At 45.3% G+C, this 20,376-nt stretch overlaps 1 protein-coding gene across 7 annotated transcripts in view; it reads left to right on the plus strand.

Moving 5' to 3' along the window:
* The window catches only part of SPTBN1 (spectrin beta, non-erythrocytic 1), a 140,322-nt gene that overhangs the window by 49,496 nt on the left and 70,450 nt on the right, over window positions 1-20,376 (plus strand). The window contains exon 1 of one of the 7 annotated variants that reach the window (XM_005018864.6): window positions 12,004-12,625. The exons of the other annotated variants lie outside the window; for them this stretch is intronic. Coding sequence (XP_005018921.1) covers window positions 12,517-12,625 — 109 coding nt within the window. The 5' untranslated portion in view covers window positions 12,004-12,516. Of the gene's footprint in view, window positions 1-12,003; window positions 12,626-20,376 lie in introns of those variants that run through there. 7 annotated transcript variants of the gene reach the window in all.

Below are 20,376 nucleotides of genomic sequence, written 5' to 3' on the forward strand. Positions count from 1 at the left end.
GCCAAAACTTGGCTGAGCGTGAGCCACTGCTGCAGCACTGCTTGAAATCCTAAACATGATGCAGGGAGAGAGGAGCAAAGGGAGGTTTGTGTTGCAAATCAGAGGGTATAGTTAAAGACTGAGCCACGACACTCCCGTCATTGTTCAACATATATTTTCTGATATACTTCCTGGGGGGTAGCCTTTCCTTGTGTCTCCCCCGAAAGGCAGGGACTTCCAGGTGGTTTATAGCTAGGGAAATTGACTCTCAGCCTAGAGCTGGGATAGCGATACTTTCTGTTATTGTCATAATAACAGAAAGATCTATCAGTTGAGACACTCTTCTTCCGAGATATCCTCTAATTCAGCTGCCTGTCACAGGATCAAACATGATAATCACTGCCTGAAAGCCCATGTCTGGTACTGTGCACAAAGCCAGACTGGCTGATCTCAGGAGGCACTTCTGGGCTCTAAAGTCCCAAATTTGACTGACCGCTCCATTGTTTCCTGGGTGAATTTCACCACTCTCTGAGGCAGAAATAGTCATGTACCATCTTCAGGGCCCAAATTCTTTAAGGAGCAACCAGTCTGCTGTGACTTAGAAGGACAGTGGCTTGTTTCAGGCACCTGCATCTTCCCACGTCTCCAAGGCTCAGGGCAGCCATTTTGGATTGGCCATCTTCGGACAACAGCATTTTTCTTTCCAGAGGTTCTAGATTAATCCCATCCCATGACTGCCTGGGGATGTCCAGCACTTTCAGTATGTCTTCCTTTCATTGAACTGACGAGGTAAACCAAAAGTTTATGAAACACACATGTATGTAGCATTATCTCCTTGTCATAGTACAAAAGGTTTCATAATAAACAGACCCAGCACTCACCCCATCTGTAAGATGCAAGCTGTTGTGGTCAGAGGGAGAAATGGCATCAGCATTTTATGCTGCCTGACTAATGGCTGGGTATTCAACGTGAATCTTGCTGTTGGTGCAAGGGTCTTCTGTCCACACCCTTCAACACCTTGTGAAGTGCCTTTACTGTGAAGTTCCATCTTGTGTTGACTCTAGCTTACTGTCATTCAAATGAAGTTTACTTCCTTTACCTTAAATGGAGAGAAAAGGTTGCAGAGCAGGTAGGCAAGAAGTGGATTCTGTAGCCAGAGTCTGATATTCTGTTCTAGAAAGAATCAGAATGGCCCCATCTTCCAGCAGGAAGGTGAGATGTTTAAAGAGCAGTGCGGGAGGCTGTGGTCAGAATAATCTGTGATCAGAATATCATAATGGAGAAGAGCTCATTTATAGCAGGTATGAGAAATAATAATAGAGAAGCACTAATGTCAGCACAGCGGCTGATAACAGATACTATCAAAGCGGTCAGTATATCATGAATACCAGAATGCTAATGATAGTTTAAGTTTAAACTGAAAAAATTGCCTGGGAACTCAGCTTTCAATCAGAATTCAGATTTGATGAAGGGATATGCAACCAGATTGGTTGTCATTCATGTTGAACTCACTCGCTCTGCAACTGATACGAGAAGAGGGTAATCGATCCTTGCTTTGTAAAGTAAGATACCCCACTGTAGGAAATCATCTTTCACCTGTCCTTGTTCTCCATGGTTCTTTGGAAGGTCTTGCTGGAAGACCAGGTAACTCTACCTGCTCAGTAGAAGCCAAAAAGATATCGTGTTTGTGCAAAATTCTTCATTCACAAATCCTCAAGTGTCGCATTTCGTCCATCAAGGACCATTAGCTAATAAGATTTGCTGTGCAGCGTCTTGGCTAGCAGAGCTCTTAAGAAAGCCTGCAGAAACAGTTCAGTTGTTCAGCAGAATTTTTCATGCTCTGTCTGGGACTGTGACATTCAGACGTACCATGCTCACCGGCTCAGCTGCTGTTTTCAGGTAGTATGAGAATTGTCACCTCCAAAACTTCCCCTTTCTTCAGCAAGCTAATTCAGTATTAAAAAATGCTTGGCCTCAGGTCATTCACTTTCATGCTCATTTATGTTTTGCCCTTTTGTCCTCTGTGTTCACCTGAGTGACCAGAAGGTCTGTGACTCAGCTGCCTGGCGTATGGATTGAAAATAGTTTCAAAGTTTATAAAATAACAGAGGCATATCTTCTTAGCACAGGGCAGATGAAACTCTGCATTCCATTTCCAGCTCCACCTAGGTGACTGAGCATAGGTCAGGACACTTGCTAGTGTTGTTCTTCACTGTGTTTGTGGCCCTCCTACAGGAAAACAGGTAAAGAGACTGCACCGGTAGTGCAGCTTTCCTTAGTTGTTCCTCTTGGCCAGAGAAAAGAGGCTGGTAATTCATGCTAGTAAATTGGCTTCTCCAGAGTAGGAAGGGAAAATCATTGAAATTGTTACTGAAGTTAGGATACCAAAATGTTTCCTCTTCAGTATAGAGCAGTGCCTGTTTCTTGAGGATAAAAAAAAAAGGAGAAGAAAGTCTGTGCTGGGTACTGTATGTGGGGCTAATTAGCCCTTTTGGCCCTGGTACTTGAGCTGTTCCCATGAGAGCACCAGTACAGAAAGTCAGGCGAAGAACTGCCCCAGAAGCCAAAAGGAAGGTCCTGCTGGTAGGATTTTTGAGGTATAATGTACTTTCGGGTCCCTGTTGTCTAATTTATTTCTTCTAGCAAAGTTTTTACTGCTCCAACCAGAGTATACGGAAAGAAGCATTCTGCACAGTCAGAATGAAGTTTCAGGTCTCAAGTTAATTAAATGTTTATAAACATCCAATACCTGAGGTGTCTGGGACGTGAAAACCAGTTTTGTAATTTCAGTAACAAGTGTTTAAGGACAAAGAAATCTGCAGCGTATTGGTGCTTGTAAATAGCATGGAGGCAAATGGAGATCAAGTCTGAAGGGCATGTGAAGGATTCACCTGACACTAAACAGAAGTAAAAGCTTTCTGGTGGTGAAACTGCGGATGTATTTTCTCAGCATGAGCCTGGTGGTGCTGGCTGTAAGTCCACGGTTAGCAGCCAGAGAACCAGTGCAAACTTACTAAGGTGAGTATCTGATTTTGCTCAGATAGAAGCTGATGAAACTACTCCACCTAAAGCTTTTCTAAGTGTGGACCTCACCCAGTGCTTTCCTTCTGGATTTTATGTCTGGGACAGTTCCTCAGCTGTAGTTCCCAAGCTGCTGTACTTGACCAGAATCTGCAGGAGGCTCGTGCTGAAAACAGGAGCATCGTTCTGCGTGCTCTGTGCCATGTCGATATCAAGAGAGAGAAAAGTGTGGCAGCAGCGAAGCTGCTGTCCTAGAGCATGTCACCTGCAGTGCTGGCTGTGACTACAATGAATGCTGAACTTTTATCATAAAATGACGAAAGCTTTGCCCATCTGGCACTGGTGATTAACGCATTTGCTTTTGAAGTTGCTGGTGAAGGAGCATTTCCAAAGCAAATGGAAAAAAACAACAAATATATTGTTCTTAGCACGATTGTTTTAAAGATCATTAGTAGATTGACTCCCCTCCAAAAAGCATCTCTGTATGTCTCTGCTCCATAAAAATAGCTTCCAAGTAAATGTGAACACCTTGTATTCGGTGATGTCCCATCAGAAATGTAATTTGAAGGGCCATTTGTATCTCATTGTCACGGTAGCATGATTTTGGTAACAGTTAGGCACAGTTTGGAGTTTTGTCCTCTCTTTGGAAGCAGATGAGTAACGTGCAAACAGCATGGAGGTGTCGGTCAGATCTTTGCAAACTGATCAGGTACCAGATCCATGGTCCCGTGGAGCCTGCTGAGTATAGAGCCAAGCTTCTGAAAAAAGGAATGCTGGGGGTAATTTCTGAGTTATCTGCAATCACGCCTGCTTGTCTGCTCGACGTATAGTATTTAGGATTGCATAGCAAGGGAGAAACACAGGGAAGTGACGGCGGCCTTGTCAATAACTGGTCCAACACATGGTGCTCGGGGGGATGCTGTGGGCTGGAGGATCGGATGCTGAGCTGCCCCTCGCAGGGACACGGCAAGGCACAGCTGCCACAGCCACACTGCGTCCAGAGTCCAGTAGCTGAGGTCCTTTCACGTCTCTGATTAAATTCTTTCAAGATGAAGCAATATCGGGTTGGAGAACACACAGAGAGCCCGGTGTCTTAGCAGTGAATGAGGCTGTGCTGATGGATCTTCAGATCTTTGAATTCCTGTGAAGGTCTTGGGCTGGAGTGCAGGTACCGTAACTGCTGCTCGTAGTTTCTTGTGGAGGTCTCCAGATATACGCTAGGCCTTCCTTCACAGAGGGCTGACACTGTGCTAAGGACAGTAATTCGGTAAAATAAGGTACGAGAACATTCTTGTAGTAAATGTAGGATGTGCGAAAAAGTGCTGTAGTTGAGAAGTGATTAAATAATAAAAAGCCATCTGTACCTAGAGGCAAAAGATGGAAAACTAATGTATGTGCACTGACTGCGTGTGCATGTGTGCATATGCCTATCTGCTTTTAGGATCTGACCAAAGAAATACCCACAAGGGTGAACCCGAACACAGTAAATCTGCTCTGCCATACCTGGCTGTTAGACGCGCGGTCACTGCACTAACATTCATGGTCCATACAGGCAGGGATTTTAGGTGAGCGTGTTGCCTTATCTCCCGGACTGGCACAGTGCAGCTCTCTCCTGTCTATTCTAGTTTTCATCATCCATTTAGCACCATGGCATCAGGAAAGACTAAAAGCACCAGGGGACATGCTTTTGGCTGCCTGCAGCACAGAGGAGTGGTGCAGCACTCTGCAGCAGGGACAAGGAAAGGAAACTTGAGCATTAGGATTTCTCGTTTATAGAAACTGTGTGCCAGCACTGGCAATATCTTTTTTTTTTTTTTTTTTTAATTTACAATTTTATCAAGGATGAGCTTGGCCGTGGATGCATTTCAGAACCTATTCATGAGCCTATAATTTAAAAGAAGCCTTTCCACAAAAAATGCGTATGCAGAAGAAAATGTTCTCTTCTTATGTCTTTAGCGACTAACTAGTGAAGTTTCTGTATTTATTTTATTTATTCAGCCAAATCTGCAATGTGCCTTGAATTTTTCCTCCTATTTGTTGCTTGGATACTGCATGAAAGCACTCCCTGAAGTATAAATAATGTGTAGCAGAGCATACTGCAAAGCAAAATTCAATACAGGATTAAAAAATGTTTACTAATTTCTGTTAACCTTGGAGCTTTTCTAATAGGGAAAGATTAGTGATGAAATCATCCCCTCAGATCAGAGCTTTGATTCTTATCTTGAGGCAATATTCTTGAGAGATAGAAACCCAGATTGCCTTGGGAGGCGAATTGCCTCGATGGGAAGAGGCAAAAAGAATAGGAACAGGAGTGAGAACCAGACGAGTACAGAGGATGATAAAAATTCATTTCCAAGTGCCACTTTTTAGTAGCTGATGTTCTTCCTAGTTCTGATTTCTAGTGAGCAAAGCAACCACAAATTTTTTTTTCAATCACTTTGTGTTGAGTGACAGTTTTTTATGTTGTTTTTCTTTCTTCAAATGTTATTAAGCCTTTAACGAGGATGTGTGTCAGGCATGGACAGTCTTTGTACATCTAAGCATGCATGTGTAATATTTACTATATGATCTTTTCATATATATATATATATATATATATGTAAAATAATGAAATACATGGTTTGCTAATAACTTCAAGTTTTGGACAATTAGTACTTGTCAGATGATCATTATGCTTTTTTGCAGACAGGCAATCCCCAGATGGTGAAATTTTGGGGGTGAGGTTCACAGGAAGAAGGTTTTAGGCTAGAGATGTTTCATTTACCTTGGCTTTAAAAGTGAGGCTTTCAGTTCATGGTTCTACATCTAGGATTAAAAAACAAAACACAGCTTCCAGCAATTTTTTTTCTTACATTTCCCTTCTGCTTTCTGTCTGGTTTATTTTGAATGAGCTACAGGGTCAACGCAAGCCTGTACCAAGGCTGTTCTGGAGCTTTGTTGCTTGGGTATAAGCAGAGCTAAAGTTCTTTAGGAGGCCCGGTTAAGTTCAGAGGTTTCTGGTTTAGGGGCTTGAGTTGCTCCGTGTATGGAACTGGTGGAACAGAAATGTGCCTTTTCCCTGAACTCTTAGTGTGTGTGTGGCTGGTTACCATTAGGATACATTTGCAAATATTAACACAGCCTATATGTTTTCTGCTCTATGTATGGGAAGCAGGGGAAACAGTAGAAATGGAGACCCTAAAGATATGTTCAGCTTACTGTTTTTACCCTATTTTCATTTGGCTCAGTGGAAATAGAAGATTAATCACTCAGACATGAAAATTCATAATGCAGCAACACTACTTCTTCGTCCTGTGTTCACAGTCAAACTCTGGAAAAAAAACAAAACAAAACAAAAAAAACAAAACAGTGCAAGTGGAAGAACACAAAAAGGACCGGGCAGTCTCTTTTTCCATCCTACATATAAATGTAGGTGCAATTCAGACAGAGGAGGAAAGGGGTGAGAGGAGTCAATCAAAATAATACCACTTCTAAAAAAGCATCTTAAAACGTGTACAATTTATTCTGGAAGTAAAACAAGAAATGTTTTCATGACAAAATTTCAGAGAAAGCGAGTATGTTAAGTGCATACCTGTGTACCATGTTTGATTTTCATAGGCTTTTTAAAAGGTTTTTAAATCTAAGTCAAGTAGCAAGCCGAGAGCATTTCATGGGCCGCAGAGAAAACCTGTGAATGTAATTTTTTGGGTTCTTCAGGGATGGCTTCCCTGTTCAGAGCATGGGAAAGCCATACAGTTCAGAAGAACCTGTTTGGACTGCAATATGTACCAACAGAAACCATGTTTTTTTTTTCCACATGTGAAGTGCTCGTGTATCCCTTCCCTGCAGGCTTTCCTGGCAGACGTTCCACTGTTGCAGTGTGCAAGGCTGTGCTCTTGCAAAAGTCATGTCAACTTTCCTGTTGATCCGGGAGTTGTGTAAACTGTTCACGCTGAAACCCGAAACCAGGTGGAACTGACCCGGTTTCAGCAGTAAATTGATATTCTGGCCTGATTTGCCCAAGGAGCCCCAAAGGTTTCGTCACAGCGTGCAGGTTCCTCCCGAGCAGCCCAGGAGCAGGGCAGTGCCCGGACCCCGCTGAACTGACCTAAAATCCCCTTCAAACAGAAGTTAATTCTGTTCCAAAATGGAACTGTTGCTTCCACGAAGCCCTTGTTGTGTCTGGGGCTTTCTCACCTGCTGCAGCAGTTACTGCACGTGGCAGGACGGTGAGTTTGGGAGAGGATCCCTGCTGCCGCTGCCGGTACCTGCAGTGGGGAGGTGCAATGAAGCTGTTGTGGTGACGGGCTCCTCTCTGCTCCCGCAGCTTGTGTGTGGGCTGGAGGGAGAGCAGCTAGCTCTGCAGGGCTCAGGGTGTGCAAATTGGCAAATCTGATAAAAAGAACTGTTTCTAGAACAACCCACAGCAAAAACACCTCGCCTTAGTGAGACTATCGCACATGCAAGGGGAGATTCTCCTGTTACTGAGCAGACCGAGGCATTGGCAGAGAAGTGGAGAAGGGCAGGCGTGATGGAGTTTCCAGTTCCTACCCGTGGCTCTGAGGGGCTCTGTATGAACTTCAGCCCCTGTCAGGAGAAGAACAAATGTTTATGTGATTTTTGGTGGCATTTTAGATTAATAAATCATCCTTTTTATCTCACTTTTTTTTTTCTAGTTAGTCACCAAGTAGAGAATTTACAAGAGCAAATAAGAGTAAAAAGGAAAGACAGGGGTGATGATTAACCAGATTTGTAATTATTGTAAGCTCTGGCGTGCATGCTGCTTCCCATTAGAAAGATAATTGTCTTTCGTGGAGTTGTAAAATCACATCTTTGTTTCAGAGCACAGCAGTGCAAAGCCTGCATTTATTTTATGGTACCCGGGGAACATTTTGTGAAATTCCACATTGGTTTTTCACATATGCATTAAATGACTGGTTTTGTGGGTGGGCCTGTTTGGGACGTCGTGTCCACCACACATGCTGCCTTCCCTGTCGACCCAGTAAAGCCAGCTAGTTTTGGCTGGCTTGACTGGAAGACAGCGTGGTCTGGCGGGTGGATGAGGCTGTCAGGCCACTTGTAGCTATTCCTATTCTAGCGAGGCTGTGGGAGTACAGCAAAGCTGCGAACCTAATGCTTGTTTTAAGAAAAAGTTAACAACTGGATCTTTAGCCTGGAACTTCTTAGAGTTTTGTCTGTAGGTTTTTTTGGGGGGGATACACTAAGATTTTAGTTCTGGCATTTTTATTTATTTTTTTGCTAAGAAAAGAAACGATGGTTTTATTCTGTCTTAGAAACACTAATAATTAGGGATTTGGATGGCAATTTTGCTAGCTTTAATGTTTTTTTGTTTGTTTGTTTTTTCCCCTTGAATTGTCATGTGGTCAGAGCCCATTCACCTCAGCAGCACTTTTCAGAAGCAGTGCCAAGACAGATCTTGGGACAGATCCTTTCTGTTCTGGGGCAAGCACTTGCCTCCAGATGTTGCTTCTGTATTCATATTGTTCCTGTAATCAACCTCTTGTTCTCCTTGAGGCTTTGCAAAGCTCTAATCATGTCAACTAAGTCACGCTTTGCATTACTGCATGTATTTATGGTTAAGTGGATAATCACTTGCGTTTTTATTTAATAACTCTTAACAAGTACACAAACAATGCAAGCCGTCATTACCAGTCAAGCAGGGAGAGGTACAATTCAAAGAATACAAGCAAAAAGTATCTCATAGCAATGGGAGGAAAGTGGGAACAAAATTTAGGAAAAAAATCCCACCTCCCTTCCTGGTTACTAGAAGTTAGCACATGATTTGCTCCCTAGGGTTCTCCACCAGTGTAGTCAGCGATGAATCACACCATGGACAATTTCAAGCTGGGCTGATTTGATAAGTTACACTTGGATCAGTGCTCAAATGTTATCTTATTTATGGCCTCTAAAACATTAATTCCCCTCCATAACATATAATCTAATTAGTATTGTCAAGAGTGCAGTCAATTAGAGGGAAACAGAGAAAATGAGTGAAAACTATGTTTAAAAAGGGCTTTGTGCATGTGAAAACCTTGGGATCAATTTGATGCATTGCTGTGTAACAGCAGTAAGCAGGTCCCCGGGTCACTGGTTCGGAGTCAACAGCAAGTGGATGTATTAGGGCTGATGTTACCCAAATAAAAATGGGAACTAGCAGAATGCCCGTTTTTAAGAAGTTGCTCCATATGGCGTGAAGTTTCACAAATCCAGGCAGATCCCCATTTTGCTTTGCTCTTTTTACCACCAACCTGTTAAATGGAGCCTTCAAAATGTACGCAGGAGACGCAGCAAAGCATAAGTGATGCTCTGGCAGATGAGTCGGAAGCACCCGGTGATCAGGGCCATCCCAAGGAGCTGATACCATTCATTAACAAAGCTGGCACATCTGTTGCCTGGGGACCTGTTGTTCAGCCCAAATGCCAACCGGGATGGCCGCTAAAATGAGGTCAGAGCTTCACAGCCAGCGCTGCCGAGTTCTCCATAATGCCTTTGTGTCGCATGTCACAAAATCTGCCCAGTTCAACCGCATTCCTCCTCTGTCCTCTGGTTTTCCTCCTGCTGTGTAGCCTGCACTGCTCTGTACCTGCTGCAGCTCCTTCTCTTTTTCAGGTGGCACGGAGTGTTACAGGGCAGGCCAGAAGTGTGTGTGTGTGTGTGTCGGGTGCAGGACAAAAAAACCTGCTCAAACCCCAACTTTTGTTAAGCTTATGATTCCCACAAAATGCTAACCAGATTCAGTTGTCCCATAGGGGATGATCCAAAGTGTACATTCATGTAGGTGCTATTAATGTTTTATGACAGGGTGGGGAACGCCAGCCAGTGTTTTATATGGGTGAAAGCCAAATGATTATTTTTTAATGTTTTGTTTTTGTAATATTTTGCTTTTCAATATTTTTAATAACAGCCACGTGCATTAGTGCGTCGCCTGCCAAAGGTGTTGGGAAAACTTTCAGCTGGGGAAAAGTTCCTGGCTCCTGATTTATGCCCTTAAAGACGATAAAAAATTCTCCAGCTCTCCTGTCACTCACTTGGACCCGAGGGCTGCCTTGTGAACTCACATAGCAACACCTGTTTGCTCAAGGTGGGACAGTAATGAGCCGGTACGCCTGCAGGTAGGGCCTGGCTGCCTGCCTGCTCTCGAGGGGAAGGGTTTCGTTTAATTATAACATAGCTCCGGCATCGCAGGCAAAAGCTGCTGTTGGTAGAAAGCTGCAGGAAAAAATCCTGTGACAGAAATAAGCCCGTACTTGTGTGCTGGGCAAAGCGTGCTCCTGGAGCTTTTTTTTTTTTGCAGTTGGATGTTAATGGCTCAGTTTACTGAGCACTGCCCTTGTGAATTGTGGAGCCCTCTGTATTTTTGTCTTCCCCTTCCCCCCAGCCTGGAAATCGGGTGGCTGCTGCCGCACTGCTTGGGTGTCAGCGGCAGAGGGACAGCTGGCTGTACAGAGATTACCAGGGGAAGGTTTAGCAGGAACGTGGGGCTCACCATGCCAGCATCAGCGCATTGTTGTCTCGGGAGCAGCATCCTGCCTGCAGCAGCAGCAAGTACAGGTGCTTCCTCAAGGCCCCTTCTTGCCTTCCAAGCACTTATTTTAGGAGCTGAGCCTGGAGCACCTCGCTGCATTGTCCAGCAGTGTTCCAGCCATGCAGTCGCTTTTCTTCCCCGACGCTGTTAAAAATCTGCTCTGGGCAGCTGAACAGGCTTCAGTGGCACAGACGTGGGTAGTGCTAGGAAGCCTGAAGGCCAGTTTTCAAAAAGACTGAAGCATTTTAGGCTCAACTTGAAGTCTCCTGTAGCACCAACAGTCTTGTGTAAACACAGCTCTATTGATATAAAGGGGTTCACTGCAATACTCTAGCAAAAGCCCTTCTGTATCAATACAATAAGGAATTCTGGGCTAGGGATAGGTTGTTGTTTTAAGCAAACCAGTATAGTTAAAAGCCATAAATATTTTAAATGTATTTATGACCTAGGGAGTGGTGTGCCAGGCATTTCCAACAGCCCGTGTGTTTTTGGAAAGCCCAGCTCCAGTTGGGAAGCGTTGACTTCCATCACTTCTCCTGAATTGAGCACTGCTCGTGGCTGGATTTGTTGCCCGTTTGTTCCCCCGGGGTGCTGGTGCTGGCTGGTTGGATTTCCAGCTTGCGCCTCGCTGGAGCCGGGGCTGCAACCAGCTTCTCCCACAGAAATTGTCCTCAAATTACTATATGACTCAAAACTTGTGAAAATACAGCATCAAAACAAAGGCAACATTTTGAAACGTTTAATGAGGGGATGGAGTGGGAGGAGAAGAGAACATTGATTCAAGTGGAAAGGAATTTGGAAATGCAAGAAATGAGGGAAAAAAAAAAAACACACAAAAAACAACCACGTTTGTATGAATGTTATCAGCAGTTTGAAAAGCAGGCAGGCAGACGATTCAGGTTGAGGATATATATGCAGAATTGACCTTTTAATTTCACTTAGAATGAGTGAGGGTAGGAACGCCTGCCCCTGGGAGACGGCTGACGTGTTGTTGCGGACCTGGCGGCATCTTCAGGAGCCCACCTCAGCCCCCAGGGACTGGTCCTGCACTTGGCTGGGCCCTCAGGTACCTGGCTCCCGGCACCTTCGCTCATTCCTGGCGTGGTGGCAAGCACAGCAGGCTTTTCTGAGCCCTCCCCTCGCCCGCTGCTAAATACTGGGAGAGCGCTCCAGTGTCCGGGTTGCTTTGTCAAGTGAACAGTCTCGAAAATGAGCGAGGAGAAGCGCCCTCCTTTTCATGCGATAGTAATCTGAGACTTTTCCGTTACATGAGGCTCTCAACAAAAGCTTGTAATTCCACCGGCTTTGTTCAGGGAGATACCACCGGCCCCCTGGCCGCGGAGGTGCCCCGGGGAGGGCGGCCAGGCCCTGCCGCCAGCTCTGGCAGCGGGTCGGGTGCTGCTGAGCGGAAGGAGCCGCTCGGGTGTTTCGCCCGCTGTCTGGCTCTTCCCCTGCTCCACCGCCCCTTCGCCTTGGTACAGCCTTCGTTTCCTCCACAGTCCCGTATGGTAATCAAGTGACATCAGCCTCCACCCGGGCGGCTGCTGATTATGTTACAAACCAGCAGAAAGGTCTTGAGGTGTGCGCGGCTCCTGCAAGCGCCGGCAAGGACGGCAGCGCGTGGCTCCCTGCTGCTTTTCGCAGGCGGAATTGCAAGCTGGCTTTTCTTTGATTGAGCTTTTCCAGTGCTGGGCAAGCATTTGAAACCTGATTTAAGCACTTGAGAGTTGCCTGGAGTGGAGTGGGGAAAGAACAAGACACCAAAAAACCCTCCTGGTGCTTTAAGTTTGAACCCGTTACAGACAGCTTACCGCCAACCCACACGGCTGGATTTTGAACCGAAGCTGTTATTTGCTTAGGGCTCAGCGAGCGCGTTTTCTCTAGGGACTGAAGCCAAACTTCTGAGGAAGCTGGGATTTACCTGGATGTATGGTAGAGAAACCTGTGGTTTCTTTATGCTGCAGTTCGTCGTATCCCTGTGTTACCTGTAAATGGAATTACAAAAATCAACCAGTATGCCTGGGCCCTTGTCCCCAGGATATGCAGCTCAGGTGCCGTATAACTATAATCAGTTAGAAGGAAGATTCAAGCAGTTGCAAGGTAAGCCCATGCTGTTTTTTTTTTTTTTTGTAAGTGTTGCTATGATATGATCCCCGTAAACATGTTAGCCTGGGCTTGTTCTCGTTGCATCAAGGCTTTAACAATAACAGAGGCCAAACGCAGTGCTATGGCACCAAGCTTTGTGTGCTTTCAGGGGGGACTGTGCGACTTTTATCCCTGTGAAGGTGTCCTCAGTTTTACAGCGTTACGGTGTGTGCTCAGCGCTGAGCCACTCAGCCGTACGGATGAGGACTAACCAGACCAAGGCACTTTAAGCAGTAAGGGGGAGAGCGAGGAAGTGGTCTTGCTGTTTATTTTTGCCTTAAACAAAATACAGTTGTGACTGTGGAAACTAATCGTAAAATCATAGCTTTGTTTGGGTGCAGTTTGCAGTACAGCACCCAAACTGCCTGCCTGCACCTTGTAAAGACGGGTAGCTTGATTTCTTCAAATCAGGAGCACTTGCGTCGTTTCCAAACAAGCTGATTTGCTTGAACTCGTGTCGCTAGTAGATCACTCAAAAAGCATTCACACAATTCAACCTTCCTCATTTTCTTTATCATGTACTATTCTACTTCTAGACAGAGAGGCTGTCCTGCAGTGCCTCCCCATTACCTCCTCTATCTGATGGGAAGAGAAACCAGGGGTTTCTTTTGGGGAGCTGGATAGAGGGTAGGCCCCTGAGCTGTGCTGAGAGCCCGGGCTCTCAGCGGTGCCCTGGAGGAGGATTGGGCTCGGCGTCTCCCAGCCTCAGGCGCTGCTGCTTCCCTGGGCAAGGCAGGTCTCAGGGATGAATGAACTCTGGCATTGCAGTTTCAAAATCAGAAAGAATTCCTAGCCAAAGCCAAAAATCCTCCTTCTCTACATCCATGTGGCTCTGTAAATAAGCCTGGAGTACAGTGAAGTTCATGCCTTCTGTGCAAGTTTCTTATTTTACTGTGGTCTATGCCACAAGCATGGTCCTGTGGTTCCCTTCCGAGAGGGAGGAAGAGCCTTGGTTAGCGCAAAGAATGTTCCAATTTGTTGGCTTAAGGAGGAGGCAGAAAAATCTTTCATTCATACTACTTTGTTTATCTCGTAAACCGGCTCGCAGTAATGGCTGCGTACTGGATGTAATAAGATAAATGACATCAGCTTAAACGCTGGTAACTTGGGCATTCCTCAGGCAAGGCATGGAAAATCCAGGCTCCGAACTTGCACACGAGGGAATACGTTAGAGGCTTTATCTTGGACATCTGTCAGATCTCAGGCTGCAGCGCTTGCTTTAAAAAGAGCGCGTTAAGTCTGTGGCACAGGGGAAGAAAACACTGGCACATGCCTCTTTCTTTGCTGGTTAAGTTAACAGTCTAAAGAAGGCAGATTTTATCATTTTCAGGGTCACTGCTTCAGGAATCCATTATCTGTATGTTTACATCACATTGAAAGAGGAAAGGAGACCGCAGTGTTGAAAGCACAGAAAGTGAGTTTTCCCTTCAGTGGAATGCGGTGTTGACTTGGGGGGAGGAAGGAGGATTGCAATACTCCCCTTAAATTTACTGCAATTTCCTGTAACGAAAGAGATAAAATGCAGGGAGTTCTTCTGAAAAGAGGGACTTTGCAGTAGACCATCCATAGCTGTTTATTCATGCTGCAGAGAGGACAGACAGGCTTGAAAAGTAGTGCTGACAACGATCTCGGCTAGGGTGGAGCTTCAGTACAGGAAATGTTTTAAATTATGCACCAGATACTCCCTGAAATGCTAAATAACTATACAAAATACTGTGTGCTGTAAAGGGAGTGGCTTAACTACAGACACAGAGGTGTCTTTCCTTGGATTAATAGCTCTTTGTTTGGAGAGCATCTAACAGCCATTATTTGGTAGTTGCAGAAATTTCAAGGGACTTCTGTCTCCTGCTGGGGGCTCCGGTAACATCACAGGGCCCTCTGTGGCACGGCAGGCTGCTCCATGCATCCCAGGCTTAGACCCAGCCAGGATGAGCTGAGTACATGTAGGACTCCTAAATGACAATTCTGTCACCAGTTGGAAGGTGTACAAGCAAATAAGACCGGAGCATTTAAAACATGTTTCAGTCTCTGGTAAAAAGTACCTTTAAAGCTTCCCTTCCTTCTTATCATTGTGCTTTCCCCCTTTATAACAGTGTTTCACCCCTCTTGCCCCTGGCAGCATGGCTTGGCACCATACAGGGTCCCTTAGACTCCACCTGTTCTTCCCACACTGAATTTGCCCCTCATTTCTCACAGTTCCTGAAAGCGTTCATGTGAATCCATGGCTTTGCACCAGCCTGTAGCAAGGTGTGCTTCAGGCCTAGCAGAGGTTGGAAACTTTCCTTGAGAAAAGCATGTTAAGAGCACATTTTGGCTAAAAGTACAGAGAGCGAGTGCTCAGGCCCTGTACCGAGCAGAAGTGTGAATCAGGAATGAAATGAGGATACCTCTCTGATCTCATCTTTCCTAAGGTAGTGGCTATGTTCAGTTTGGCACTGTAAGTCTCACTTGAGAAGAAAAGAAGAACCAGGAGACAACCTAATTCTGCCCTAAAATGCTAGCAACAAAGCAAATTCGGATGCAGATTTGAATGACCACTTAGGCACTCTTACATTCCACCTCTGTTAAGTGCCTTGAAGTGGTGATTTTTATGGAAACTGCTGTTAAACTTGGTGGTGGTGACTGGCGGAGCCTCTCAGGCAGATTTTCCAGCCCTGTGCCACAGGGGCATGAAGCCCGCACAAGCTGCGGGACTGCACCTGGGCAGGGTTGCCTTGCAGGGCCCCCCTGCTGTTCTCCTCAAGGGGCCCAAGTGAAGCAGGAGGTGGCAGAAGATGCTGCTAGGAGTGCATCAAGGCTGCTGTGGTGTCAAAAGAAACCCTGAAGCCTGTGTGTGGTAACAGAGAAGCAGAACGTGGTGGCCACGGGGTTGGCATGTGTTGAAGCGTCCGTGGCTAGAAGGGGAAATCCAGATCATCAGCAGGACTCCTCAGCGTACTCAGTCCTGGTGCTCAGGAGGATGTCAGTGCAGGTGTGGAGAGAAAAAATGCTTTCACAAGTTCTGTTTTCTTTTGTAAGCTTTGTTAGTTCTTATTATGGTTTGTTCTCCCAGTCCTGGAATGATAAGCAAGAGATTGTATCAGTGGCTGCTATCATTTTAAACCTAGGTGTGGAGCTTCAGTTCTCACGGCTGGTTGTTCAGCAAAAAGGGATCGTGTTGTAAGGCTGGAGTAACTCTCTGCAAGTAAAGACAGGACCCCAAAACTTGTTTGTGGAAAACATGTTGCCATGTAGCTTATGCAGGGTATGTCCATGGAGGAAATTCATCCTGTTCAGCTGAGGACTTGCGTGACAAGCAGAACAGATAGGTTGTAACTGCAAACCAAGACACCACAGGGGCTGCGTTAACATTCCAGGATCCTGAGGGGTCCTGGAGGGGTTTCAGGGTTGGCAGGAAGATGCAAGTCAGGAATTTGCAAGATCCCCGCAGCTGCATCACCTTCTGCAGCAAAGGTGAAGGCGCCTGAGTGGCAGTGCCAGGGGAAGCCATCGGGGCGAGAGCAGCTGTCATCGCTGCTCGAGGTCTCCTTCCCACCTGGCTAACAGGACAGCAAGGTGTTTGTTAACGCTGCTGGCAGCCAGTAGCTTGGTGGCTTGTTCAGTTCCTGCAGTGTAGTTGGGAAGCTGGGCCTCAGCTCTAAGGCTGGGCCAGAGGTGTGAGACTTCGGAGGTAGTCACAAATCTGAACTCCCAGGGGAAGGGAGCGGGCCAGATCTGTGCTCCTGATAAATCGCCTGGGGAAAGCCAGCTTCCAGAGGAGCTGGGTGCTGTACCCTGCTGTGTGGTACATTCTGATTTTGTTTAGTTTGTCTGATGTTGGATTTTAGGTGGAAATGTAATTTGTTTCCTGCAAGAAAGTCTCATCCCCAGATCCCTGCCTGTGCCCAAGGACCAAGAGGGAGCTGCTGCTGGGAACTGACAAGGGCGTCCAAGTTGCTCAGGGAGTAGCCTAGGTTAGGGTACTGAGATCTCCTGCTACACCCAGGATCCTCTGAAGTTATGTGGGTGCCCTTTGAAAAGAGTTTCAGCAGCTGCTCTCCTTGTTTCAAGATTTACGTGCTGAAGGCTTTCACAGTCGCTTGCTAGCAGTGACCTGCACAGCTACAGGCAGCGATTGCTGAAGGACATCCTGCTTTGTCTACCAAATTGGTCACTGGCACTTCTTGTCATGGCAATTCCCGTTAAAGGTGAAACAGGGGAAGGTTTAATTTCAGATGAAATGGGTCAAGTTTATGTGTTTGTTTCCTCCCTCCTCCCCACCTCAGACCCACATAAATTGCAAATATGTCCATATTCTTCTGGCAAATCTTGCTTGGTTTGCTGCTGAAGGCAACCCTTCCAAAATCTTCATGTCACAGCATACTTCAGTCTTCTGTTTTCAGTGAACACATGGGCACGAGCTAAATAGTTGGAAGCCCTATCAGATTTGCAAAGACTTAAGCAATTGCAAATGCAGCGTGCATGTCTGTGATAGCCGGGCCCTTATTCTTTCTGATGTAAAGTCTTTCTGCAAATATATTTGAACGTTAGACTCAGTTTTATGGCATTTTAACCATCTGTAACAAAGATGGTAGCTGAATGTTGGTGAAAGTCATCTTTGTCTAGAAATGTTTCAAAAGGACAGTTGTTAGGAAAAGGTTATAAAAAGCGATCTTGCCAACTAATTGAGTGTGTAATTTCAGTATTTAACTTGGAGGAAATGATTGGGTGAGTGTTGTAGCTAACATATCCAAGTTATTTTTCAAAAGGAACATTTTTACCAAATCACTTGCTAGGTCTTGTACTCGATTCTTGTCTCTTCAAAAAATGAACCAGTCAAATTTAAACTTTCCACATCCTCTTACCTTTCTTTACCAGTCTGGGGAAAGCTGTGGCACAAAACTGATGCAGAATCAGCAAGAGGGCTGTCAGGGCTGCCTTATCATTGCTGCCCTCTCCAGCAATAAGAGCCTACCACTACACTGTTGAACCTGTGGAATGACAGAGACACTCTCTTATTTATGCCTGGACCTAAATGTTGCAGCAAGGGATGGGGAATCAGTTTCATGCCCTTCCTTTGGGGAGGGACCGATCACAGTGTGTTTGGAAGTGAAAGCCGTGTTTCAGTGATCATGCTTGATGTCTATTAATTTTGTTACACATAAGCTGTCTAATTGTGCCACCACACAGATTTTTGTCTAGGTGATATATAGCAAGCCCACAGAAGGAGATTTTGTTGTAGGTTCTGGGTTAGTTTGTCTATAAAGGATAAACTTCAAAAACACCCAGGAAATTAAAACATTTAAACCCTTTGCTCCCATTCTCTACCAATCATGATATTAAAAACAAAATAAAAGTGAGACTTTTAGGAAAACTCAACAGAAAGTTCTTGCCAAAGCTTTTCTTTCAGAACAAATGGTAAGCAGTAAACATATTAGTTTGTTAATACTAACATGTTAGTGTATTTTCCCTGTTTTGCACGGCTGTTGAGGACAGAATGGCAACTCCATCTTTTCTGCTAGATAAACTGCTACTGTGGCTTGAGACTAAGTGAGAGCTAAGATATTTCTTACTGTTAAAGAAATAAAATAGATCTTGATAATCTCCTAGGTACTGAAGTTAACAGTTTTATCCTAAAGTCCTTTCCCTTTCTAAAAGCTCTGAATCCTTTTTCACGTCTTCAGATTTCTGAGAAGTGTGTCCCTCTGGTTGCGAGTTTTGGAACTTGGGGAGATGCAGAAGGCAAATTAAAACAGCACAGAGTAGAGTGTTTCTGCTAATGTGGTCACCATTGATCCAGTTGAAAAAGTAAACATTTGAATTGGATTTGGCTCCACACTGAAATAACTGAAAATTCACAACTCTGAACTGTTGCCTCCATTTTTATTTTATTTTATTTTTTTTGTATTCTGTTCTCTTCACTTTCTATTTAGATCATTTGTGGTATTTGTTTCTAACTATTTGGATAAACAACGTAATGTTAAAACAAAGAGAAAACTCTGGCTCTGGAATATTTAAAAAAAAAAAAAAAAAGGCTATTGCTGTGTACCTCTGTGGCTCTGAAATTGTGAAGTAAACAACACTTGTAAGCAGATACGTTCACACATGATGGTAAGGTGATCTTTGAATACCCCCAGGGCAATTTGTTGCCAGTTAGAACAGTGAAATGATTTGTGTGATGTACTTAACTGGTGTAAAGCCCCGTGGCTCTGGGAATCTGGAAACACAGCGATTTGTGCTAGCACTGGAGCTGGTCTTTTGTGTTTCTGGCTGGGCACGTCTAATGAGCTAAATGCCCCAGACAGTCCCAGTGTACCGCAGGCATGTTGTAACCACGTAGGAGTGCAGGGTCCTATTCCAAATATTTCTTCTGTACAAGAGCCCCACTCAAATCGATTGTAGGTTTTTGCCACTAACTTCTGTGGAAAGTGAGGCAGTAAATAAGACTGCAGATGGAGATGGAAGTGGTGATTAAAAGCCAGAACAATGATAAGATTTAATTCTTGATTTTTTTCTGAAATCTGTTTTTGTGAGATTGTTCTTTTTCTTCTTTTCTTTCTGTCTTTGTTTTCTCCTGGGTGCACGCTTTAATAACCAAAGTGGGTGAAACGCTACCTAAGCCAAGGAGCCAAGCTGAAGAAAATCAAATAGTAGATTTGCAGCATGATTCACAAAATCCATATTTCCTATTGCCTGTGCTAACCTACTCTGCTGTGGTGCCACAGCGCAGGGCGTGGGGATCAGGAAGGTGCACGTACCTGCCGCTTATGCGTGCATCCTGAATTTCATGGCAGTAGTTGCAGTAACTGCACAGTGGTGAGCCAGTTCATTCAAAGTGTTTGACTGCAAACAGCTCTGAAGACCTTTTTATTCCTGTTTCAGTTGCACCAGGAAGTATTAAGTATCAGCTATTCAGTAGCAGAGTATGACAATGACGTTTTTCCTTATGCGAAAATGAATTATCTCTATTGAGTAAACAGGACTGGGAAAACTGTTAAGCCAATTATTGGGAATTAGTCTCTTAACTTTAAAAGCTGTGGCGAAAGACAGAGAATCAAGTAAATAACGTTTTAGAGTCTACTTTGGTCTTCCCACAAGAAAACCCCAGTGGAATTTGATGTGGAAATGAGCACCAGGGCTGGCAGGTACCAACCCATTGCCTGCCTGAGGGGCTGTAAGGAGACAGGTCAGCCGCTAGCGGGGCTGCTGGGGCTGCTGCTGGCTGCTGGCCCCTTCGGAGGGTCACTGGCAGAGAGCACGGCCTGTGGGCCCCAGCAGGCCTGCGCTCCCTGCCTGGCTCTAGGCAGGAGGGCTTTGCTCCTGGTGTGCCTTCCAGCGCGTTTCAGTCACGCAGGGACCAGACTGGGGCTGGCATTCGCACCTGAGGCAGTCCTGGCCCTGCTGTCCTCCACGATAGCCTTAAGGCAAATAAGGAGGCCATGTAAGGACAGTCTAAAGTCGCCGGCTGCTCCTAAAAACGCACGCAGCAGAATCCTTCCATCCCTTTCAGAGGAAGGAACACAAGCAGGATGGTGACCACTCATGCTTGTGACTTTGATGTGGAGCCTGAGGTCACAGTGGCCGGGAGAGCCCACGTTAACACAAAGGCCTTGTACACTTGCTGCTGGAACGAGGGTATCCCGGGCTGAGAGCCGCCTTTGTTGGAAGAGAACTACTGTAGCCAAACTAATATTAACCGCTCTCCCTAGCCGAGCTGAATGCCCCAC

Source organism: Anas platyrhynchos, chromosome 3 (genome assembly GCF_047663525.1).
Source record: "Anas platyrhynchos isolate ZD024472 breed Pekin duck chromosome 3, IASCAAS_PekinDuck_T2T, whole genome shotgun sequence".
In the NCBI taxonomy this organism is placed as follows: domain Eukaryota; kingdom Metazoa; phylum Chordata; class Aves; order Anseriformes; family Anatidae; genus Anas; species Anas platyrhynchos.